We start from the raw sequence: 10185 nt of genomic DNA, 5'->3' as shown, positions 1-10185 counted from the left end.
ACCTCATTTTTTGTGCAGGTATTGAGGAAGAGTGAAAAGTTGAATACTCTTAGGATTGGAAATCTAAGAAGCTAAGGAGCAGAGAAGAGGTTCTGCGCCGGGCGCAAGGTGATCCGCGCCAGGCGAGCAAAACAGAGTATCTCACCTCTGGGAGCCATTGCGCCGGGCGTAATGTGAATTGCGCCGGGCTTGTCCTAAGGCAGAGAGTATCTGGAAGGCCCCGCGCCGGGCGCGAAGACTTATGCGCCGGGCGCGAAACCCTAATCTGACTCCCCAAGCTCGTATTTGAAGCCATTTTCGGGGGAGAAACCCCCATTCACACATTGGGCACCTCCAGGAGCTGCGGAAGGGATTCCCAGGGCTTGGGATCGTCCGTGTGCGGATCTTTCCTTCGGTTCTTCACTTCCTCTTCCATCTCTATTTTGTATTTGCCCTCTTTGTTGAGTGGTTTCACCCATTTTGTGGGGTTAGATGTAGCCAACATACTCTATTGTAATCCTTACGTTTTCAATGATATATATATTTGTTGTTTCATTCATTGTTGTGTTTGTTTCTTTGCTTAATGCTTGCTTTGGATTGATCACCCTTTGCATGATTTAAGGTTCCATTGAGTATTGGGAAATACCTTTGAAATTAGTTCTGGAACATATGCCTAGTGGAGATTGTATCTAGGGATAGAGCTTGACCCATTAGTAGTCTTAAACCCTAGCCCGTAATGCGGGTGTAGGTATTGGGTACTCAAGGGATTGATATTCAATATCCGCACCTAGGCTCTTGCTCTAAGGGATTAGGTTTGAGTAAACTATTGGGTTGACTAAGCAATGAATTTAACAAGAGATTAAGGATACATTAGTGTTACGTTCGGTGAAATCTGACCCCCACAGCCTCACAATACCATTATCCCATTTCTACTCTTTCCCATTCTAAAACTAATCTCTTTATAGTTTTAACATTCCAATAGTCATGCTCTTCATCTCACATTTACATGACAAATTATAAATTGGAATTATTCTTTAGTCACGAATAGTCAATAAATGCTTATTTTACCTTCTAATCCCTGTGGATACGATATTTTTACTACTTGAACGGCCGGTATACTTGCCGTGTTTGAGACCGTTGATGGAATTAAACTAAATTTCAATTATAACAAAAGTACTTCAACGGAAATCTCAACAAGTTTTTGGCGCCGTTGCCGGGGATTAGAATGGCGATTTAGTATTTGTAGCTATTTGTGACTTATTCTTTGTTTTTATTGTTATTTTTATTTGTGTGTTGGTAATGAATTGTTGAAGCTAACTTGTGCGCTCTAGTCCTCTGCTTTCTCTTGTATGCAAGGAACTGTGAACTAGATTGATCAATTCCTCTAAGCAGTTGCTGAGCAATCCTCAGATTGAGCACAAAGCAAGGAGGAACAAGAACAACAGGAGGAGAAGGAGAGTAGAGCACTTCAAGTTGGTCACCGTCAGGCTCGGGACAGTAAACAAGCGCTTCCTGGGAGGCAACCCAGAGATCTGAACTGTGTTTTAGATTTTTGTTGCATGTTGTTCTGTGTTATAAGTGTTGTTTTGTATTATGTGTTGTGTTTTGTGTTATATGTTTTGTGGTATATGTTGTTTGTGTTATGTGTTAGTTGTTAGAATCATGTTTGAATGGGTAAATATAGGGTACATTTTGTTTGGAATGTGAGGAATGAGGCAATTCTGTGTCTAGGTGGAAATAAGGCCTGATCCTAATTTAAAACCTGGGCAAATTGACCTTTTAAAGTGACTACGCGCCGGGCGTGACTCTTTTGCGCCCGGCCTAGTACTCAATTTTTGGTCTCTGGAACCACCACGCCGGGCGCGTTTAATGCATGCCCGGCGCGATATCAGATTTTGGACCTCGTTGAGTTTTACTGATATGAAGCCCGGCGCATCTGTTTTGCGCCCGGCGCAAAAGCATTCCTGATACCTTGTATTTAACTATTTTTCATTCATGTTTCTTTGTATTCTGTTTGTGTTGCATTGTCTTAGTCCATTTCTATGTACATGCATTTTGTGCTTAATTTTGGTCTAAGGATATTCTCCATTGTGTTATAACTGCATGGTCATCACTATGTATACATTTTTGTGCTCACCATTCTTTTTCATGCTTATACTCCGCGACCACTCTTGGTTTCTAGGACGTTCAGGCATATACTGGTTGGCCTGGGGACCAGGCTCCTAAGTTTGGGGGAGTGGAGCTGCTGATGCAGACGGAGCCGTTGATGGTGGAGCAGCCCCTAAAGATGATGATGACCAGACCCCATAGATGGAAGCAGATGGAGCTCACCTTAGTTTGCCTTTGTTTCTTGCAATTTATTTTTCTGTCTTTTATTTTCAGTATTTTAACTATTTTTATATCTATCTCTTTTGGTGATTACTCTGTTGGTTCTTTTTGTGAATAGTCTGCCTTAGCATGGTTTTTAATCTTGTTGATACTTGCGTTGCTTGTGGTCAATTCTGGATTGTAGTTTGCTTGATGTTATGGTGCATGTACCCTAGACATTTTCAAGTCACATTAGATCTTTAGTTCATAACTAGTTGCATACGGGTTTCAATGTTGATCATAGAACTGAGTTGAGTTTGATAGTTGTGCATGCATAGCCGGGTGAGGTTTGAGCCTAAAACACTTATGAGTGAACTACGCTTAAGTTGCATGATAGACTTTGCTTGAGTTTCCCTGGTGGTTTGCTTATGTTGTGCACTTATATGATCAAGGCATTCATACTCCTCTATTTTGTAACCATCTAAGCCAAAAAGCCATCTCCACTCTTCACTTGACCCATACCTTTCTAAGCCTAAACACCACACCTTCCACTTGTCCCAAACCATGAAAAATTAACCATAACCCTTGCTTTGGTTAAGAGAGCAAACTGATGACATCAAATAAGTTTGGGGGAGTTGAAGAATGGGGAATTTTGGGAAGAAGAAAGTATGTGGTCAGCCATTACAAAAAAAAAAAAAAAAAAAAAAAAAAAAAAACAAAGCAAAACAAAAACAAAAATATTAAGATGCAAAAATATAAATATGCATCTCATAAAGGCTAATGGCTTGGATCAGGTAAAGGGCATGTGCCAAATTGTTGTAATGGGGTATGGAGAGGGACATCATTGTAAAATCTTATTTGCTCTCTTAAGCTATAGCACCTTCAATCCTTGAAAAGCCATAAAACTGCTACCGCTTGACCCTGCTTGACCCAGATTGCCCTAATAAAGACCTTGTGATAAGTGTCTGCATTTGTTTTACCACTGGTTTCATTTGGAAACGAAGAGCAAAGTTGAATTATGTGGCGTGAGTAGTAGACTAGAGAGAAACACTCACCCTGATACACTAGTGTGCATGGAGAGAAACATTTTCCTAGTGAGGATGCATACACAGATAGTCATTACTCTTCTCAGCTCTTTGATCTCTTTTGAAACCTTTGTTTGCACCTTGTCATGTTCTATTGCAATAATTGTGATTGGAAATTCATCTGAGGTTCATGCTTGCGAAACATACTGATTACACGGATTTAAACAAGGCCTACCCCAAGGATGCTTACCCATTGCCAAACATAGACCGATTGGTGGATGGTGCGGCTGGTCATAAGTTCCTGACATTCCTCGATGCATACTCGGGATACAATCAAATTCGAATGTACCCCCGAGACGAAGACAAAACGACATTTGTTACAGAATCTGCCAATTACTGCTACCAAGTAATGTCATTCGGCCTGAAGAATGCTGGAGCCACATATCAAAGGCTCATGGACAAGATCTTCGGCGATCAAATCGGGAGAAATATGGAAGTTTACGTGGATGATATGGTTGTCAAATCGGCCAACACACCTGCCCATGTAACCGATCTCGCCGAAGTCTTCCGGGCCCTCAAGAAACATCAGATGAGACTTAATCCCGATAAGTGTGTATTCGGCGTCTCAGGCGGCAAGTTTTTAGGTTTCATGTTGTCAAGTCGGGGCATCGAGGCTAACCCGGACAAATGCCAAGCCATCATCGACATGAGGAGTCCATCAAACTTGAAAGAGGTCCAAAAGTTAACTGGTCGACTAACAGTTTTGTCTCGTTTCCTACCATGTATGGCCGAGACTTCCAAGCCGATCCTTGGCCTTTTGAAAAAGGCAAACAGGTTTCAATGGACGGAAGAATGCGAAATAACTTTTCAACTTTTTAAGAAATGCCTCGGCACTCCCCCGGTATTGACCAAGCCAACATCCAGCCAAGAACTAATCTTGTACTTGGCGGTTTCGGGCGAAGCCATAAGCGCCGTTTTGATACAGGAACATGGCGGCCAACAGCAACCGATATATTTCATTAGCCGAGTGTTGCAAGATGCCGAATGGCGATACCAACTGCTAGAGAAGGTAGCGTTGGCACTCATGTATGCGGCTAGGCGTCTCCATCAGTACTTTCAGAGTCACACCGTCGTGGTCTGAACAGATTGTCCGATTGCCAAAGTACTGCGAAAACCGGAATTAGCCGGCCGAATGATGGCATGGTCAGTTGAGCTCTTTGAGTTTGATATCTGTTTCGAGCCTCGAGGGGCCATCAAAGCACAAAGCTTAGCCGAGTTCGTTAATGAATTATCCCCACTCGGCCAGTTTGAAGATACCGCTTGGACTATGCATGTGGATGGGTCGTCTAATCAACATGGAAGTGGTGCCGGCATAATCTTGGAAAGCCCATCCGGAATTACCCTCGAACAATCGTTGCGATTCGGCTTCAAGACCTCTAATAACCAAGCAGAATATGAAGCTTTACTTGCCGGCATGAGGTTGGCTGCCGAGATGGGTGCTACAAAAGTTGTGTGTTGGACTAACTCGAAGGTGGTGGCCAAACAGGTCAATGATAACTTTCAAGTCAAAGACACGCACTTGTTGAAGTATTACCACATGTTCAAGGCAATGAAAGGTCAGTTTCATGAAGTACAAGTCTGACACACACCACGGTGTAACAATGAGAGAGCTGACCAACTAGCTCGATTAGCTAGTAGCCGAAAACCCGGACAGCTTTGGTCAACCATTCACTTGGAACTACCCACATCAAGTATTCCACAAGAGTGCATGCCGATTGAAAGACCGACAAGTTCATGGATGACCAACATCATAAATTACATCATCAACAGTTCTGAGCCGTCTGATCCGTTGGAAGCCAAGAAAGTCCGAACTCAAGCAGCACGTTACTCTTTAATTGCCGGTGAACTATACCGACGAGGGTTCTCTACACCCTTATTAAAATGCCTTGACCAGCCACAGGCCGACTATGTTCTACGAGAAATTCATGAAGGAATTTGTGGATCACACTCAGGTGCAAGAACCTTAAAAACCGACCTTGAAAACCGACTGCGCCGAATATGTGAAGAAGTGCAAGCAATGCCAACAGCATGGCAACCTAATACATGCCTCGGCCGAGCAGCTCCACTCGGTCAGCGCCCCTTGGCCGTTTGCCTTATGGGGCATTGATATTCTTGGCCCGTTTCCACTCGCTAAAGGTCAATGCAAGTTTCTGGTAGTGGTCGTTGATTACTTTACTAAGTGGATTGAAGTCGAGCCGCTAGCTACCATTACAGCAGCTAATGTTCAAAAATTCGTATAGAAAAACATCATCACCCGGTTCGGCATCCCATACGCAATCATCTCCGATAATGGACTGCAATTCATGGATAAGAAATTCAACAACTTTCTTGAAAACCTTGGCATCCGACACCGGTTCACTTCTGCCGAACACCCACAGTCCAACGGTCAAGCCGAGGCTGCTAACAAGGTTCTCCTCACCGAGTTGAAGAAACGGCTTGGCACGGAAAAGGGAGCATGGGCCGAAGAGCTTCCTGAAGTTCTTTGGGCATACAGATGCACACCTCAATCAAGCACAAAGGAAACTCCGTTCCGGCTGGCATACGGCACGGATGCTATGATTCCAGTCGAGGTTGGCAAACCTTCATTCCGACGAACACACTTTCATGAGGAGTCTAACGACGGCGCAATCCGAGCCGAACTAGACATCGTGGATGAGGTCCGAGAGAAATCCCAAGTCATCGCTGAAGCATGTAAACAACGAATGACCCGGCGATTTAACTCCAAGTTAAGACCAAGGAGTTTCCAAGAAGGTGATTTGGTTTGGCGATCAACTGGCTCGGCGCGACGAAGCTCGATCGAAGGGAAACTAGCGGCAAATTGGGATGGCCCATTCAGAGTCAGGCACACCCTTAATAATGGTTCCTACAAGTTAGAAGAATTATCCGGCAAGATCATCCCCCGGACGTGGAATTCTACCCATTTGAAGACCTATTACAGTTAGGATTCCACTTCATGTACATGTGTAAATGTCTTACGGTGCACTCTTTTCCTTGAACCGATTTTTTTTTTCCTCTTAAAAAATTGTGAAAAAAGGTTTTTAGCCGGCAAAGTTTTTAACGAGGCATCCAATCATCAATAACAATACAATTCAGCTATTTATGTCTTGCTTCATATTTACGCAAAATTTATAAGTCTTCCCTCCCGAGATGTCTCTCGGCCAAAGATGTGACTTTCGTTTCAATTTATAAGTCTTCCTTCCCGAGATGTCTCTCGGCCAAGGATGTGGCTTTCGTTTCAATTTACAAGTCTTCCCTCCCGAGATGTCTTTCGGCCAAGGATGTGGCTTTCGTTTCAATTTACAAGTCTTCCCTCCCGAGATGTCTCTCGGCCAAGGATGTGGCTTTCGTTTCAATTTATAAGTCTTCCCTCCCGAAATGTCTCTCGGCCAAGGATGTGGCTTTCGTTTCAATTTAGTCTTCCCTCCTGAGATGTCTCTCGGCCAAGGATGTGACTTCAAATTACGTATTACCCTTCCGAGACGACTCTCGGCTAAGGATGTGACTTGCAATTATCCCCCCCCCCCCGAGAAGTCCTATCGGTTAAGGGTATGACTATTTTAAGTCTTCCACGCGTTAAATATAAACTACACCACGTTCGGCAAATTTATTATATTGTTGTTCGATCGGAAACACTGGCAAAAGCAGTAAATTGCATTAACAAATCAAAAGGGCTCTAGTGGCCCGGAATTACAAGAGATTAAACGGGGCACTATCAGCCCCAACATATAAAATCAAAAGAAAATTACCCTAAGCCTGTGCTTCGGGCTCCCCTTGGATTGAAGGCTCCTGCTCGGCCACTTCCTCCTGCACATGGCCGCCTCCACCTGGTGCGGCCTCATGACGAACAGGGACCTCAGTGTCCGGCTTCTCATTCGGTGGGATTTGGGTCAAATTGACATATTTGCCCCGATAGAAGTCCATGGTCATATCAAATTGAAAGTCCTGAGGCAAACTCCCAAAATGCCGAACTTGCCGAGCCGCTTGGGCGAAGCCAGCTTCATGCTGAGAAAGAACCTTGCTCTTGGCTCTCTCCCGGTATGCACCGAAATCCTTCTTCTCGGCTTCTAGCGCCTTCAGCAGCGTAGCGAACTTCTCAGCCTCGGCCTTCAGAAGATTCTCCAATCGTTGAACCTTCAAGGTCAGGTCATCATTTTGACGACTCCGACGATCCAGATCCGCTTCACATTTCTTACCATGCCCTTGTGCCTCAGATAAAGCCGCCAAGGTTTCCTACACAGACTTTTCTGACTCAGCCAGCTGTCGGTGCAGCCCGTCGGCCTCGGTGTTCGGTTGCATCATAATACTTTGAGCCAAAGCCAAGGCCCGAGCTTGCAACTCGCAGAAAAAAGTCCATTTATGGGACGAAGTCATCTGCCCCAGTATGGATTGCCCCATCTCTGAAGTCAGGTCCTGACTCAAGTAATCTTGGGCACTAACATTCGAGGCCAAGAAGCTGGGACTCACAAGTCCCTGAGGAGCCACAAGAGCAGGCAGCCTTTGTTGTTTTTGTCGGCGCGCCTCGGCCTCGGCCTCAGCCCTTCTTTTGATCTTCACCCTTTGGGCATCCTGGTTGCTCTTCTCCCTCGGCTGCGGTTGAGGCCGAGCCGTCTCACGGGCCGGAGCCCGGTCCTCCCCATGTGGAGCCGATTGCTGTACAACTCGGCTCTGGATCAAGGCACGAATATCCAACTCGTCGTCGTAGTTCGCCATGATACCTGCGCAAACACTAGTCAAAATCAATGGCAACGCAGGAATTTAAATAAAGGACAAACACTATACCAATTAAATCATCAACAGGCTGGGCTGATTTCACGAGACAAACAAGATCTCGGCACGGCAACGGCCGTGGCAGCTTCTCCAACACTTCCAAGTCGGCTTTCTCCTCAGTAGACATCTTGGACTTCGACACCACGTCATATTTTCTTGGCGACCGAGTCCAATATAAAGGAAATAAGGCATTCCCTGCACCATCAAAAAAATACTTGTTGCCGTTTTCTGGCCGAATCATCACCTTAAAGAATCCCACTTTGAATCCTTTATAGGAGGTCGTAAACGGCTGAAGTAAACAATGCTCCGCCTGAACCAGCGACAGCCATTTCGCTTTCTTCGTAGGCCGACACGAGTAAAAATACAAGAACAAATGGGGAGTCGGCTCGATAACAAGTGTCAGACACAACTGCCGAAACCCTTGCATCGCGGCCCAACTGTTCGGATGTAACTGGGTCGGTGCAACGTTGAGCAAACGGAGCACACCCATAAAAAACTTATCAAAAGGGAGAGTCACCCCCAAATCACGAAACAAGTAGTCGTACACAAAAAAGAAATGGTATTTACACTTCCCTCGGCCAAGAAAAACAAAATCTGATTCCCATGACCCATCGTTCCGGCACGAGTCGAAAAAGAAACCAGATGGCACTTCACGCTCTGGAAGCGTAACAAAATTTTCCGTGTCGAACAGCAAAGCGATTGAGTTCTTGTCAGTATACCGAGAAAATACACTACCCACCTCCCCATGAACTCATCTATAGCTAGGAACTTCTATAGGGCCGAACCGACGCGAAGTCGAACCGACTCGGCGAGTACTCGGTCGGCCCTCGGTCACCTCAAGAGAAGACTCCTCCATACTTCGGGACTTCTCGAACCCCTCAACAATTTCTACGCTAACCGACCTCTGCGTTGCTGAGTCTGAGACCCTTGGGTGAGAAGACCCACGCGAACCCGCATCAGCAGAGGTATCCCTACTATTCCCAGCCGAGCCAGCTTCTGAAACCCTATCTTCTACATCTATACTTAACTCAGCCATTAAAACGTACCTTAATTGGAAGTCGGCCTCGGTCGGAAACTTGCACTCAAGGTTGATCCCTACGTTGGCTCGGAGCAATCGCACGCTACAGTTAAGTGAACACACAAGGATTTGGTCCCCACCACCTCTATTTATAGTGTTTTCGAAATGCGAATGACAACTGATATCCCTCCAGGGACCGTCAGATCAATATGATCCAACGATCCACGGGAATCAAACTTTTCAATTCCCTCTCATCATTACTTTACCGTTACCAAACCAACGGTTATAACCCCTCACCTTCCCACGACAACGTCCCACGATTAATGCTTAACGGTTATAACCCCCACTTTCCTACATTCATACCCCACGATTAATGCTCGACGGCTACAATTCTCCACTCCACCTCAACCGTCACGAAATGTAAAGTCACTTTTACCCTTTGCGTCCTTACACTCCTCAAGGCTGGGGGGCTTGTGTACCGGAAGGATCCTATCGGCCACGTGGATCGGCCACGTGGACCGGCACGTCATGTCCTATCAGATATTGACGCAGCTCAGGTAACATTTCGGCTCGGCCACGTAGATCGGCCACGTGGACCGACATGTCATGTACTATCAGATGATACTGCTCGAATACCACTTCGGTCCGATGTCAGGTATTATAAATAGGTCACACGTAACGAGGTATGTCACTGTTCATTTTTACCCTAGAAAATCGTGTTTGTCCTGACTTGAGCGTCGGAGTGCCTTTTGCAGATACCTTCCCTCTCTGAAGAATCCACCTGAAGCTCTCGTTCGGCCCTCCTACACCCTAGAAGATTACGAGTGTACCCTCAGACAGGTACATAATCTAACAATTATAATCTAAATAAAAAATTATCAATTTCATCTATTTGACATGCGTGCTTGTATTGTTTCAGTAACATTTAATGAATAACATGTCTTTCATCAATACAACAATTTATAATTGATTTTTCTATAGAATAATTTATAATTAATTCTAAAGTAAATTATATAAACATTTTTGAAA

The 10185-nt window shown here is 45.0% G+C and overlaps 1 protein-coding gene across 1 annotated transcript; it reads left to right on the top strand.

Moving 5' to 3' along the window:
• The first annotated feature begins 4506 nt into the window (after window positions 1-4506).
• LOC145951910 (uncharacterized) lies at window positions 4507-4953 on the top strand. The gene has a single exon (XM_083064096.1). The coding sequence runs from the start codon at window positions 4507-4509 to the stop codon at window positions 4951-4953; it is 447 nt and encodes a 148-aa protein (XP_082920222.1).
• Window positions 4954-10185: the final 5232 nt, after the last annotated feature.

Source organism: Cajanus cajan, chromosome 9, assembly GCF_000230855.2.
Source record: "Cajanus cajan strain Asha chromosome 9, NIPB_CcT2T_4, whole genome shotgun sequence".
NCBI lineage: Eukaryota > Viridiplantae > Streptophyta > Magnoliopsida > Fabales > Fabaceae > Cajanus > Cajanus cajan.
The sequence above is the reverse complement of the archived record's forward strand: the minus strand, read 5'-3'. Positions and strand labels throughout refer to the sequence as shown.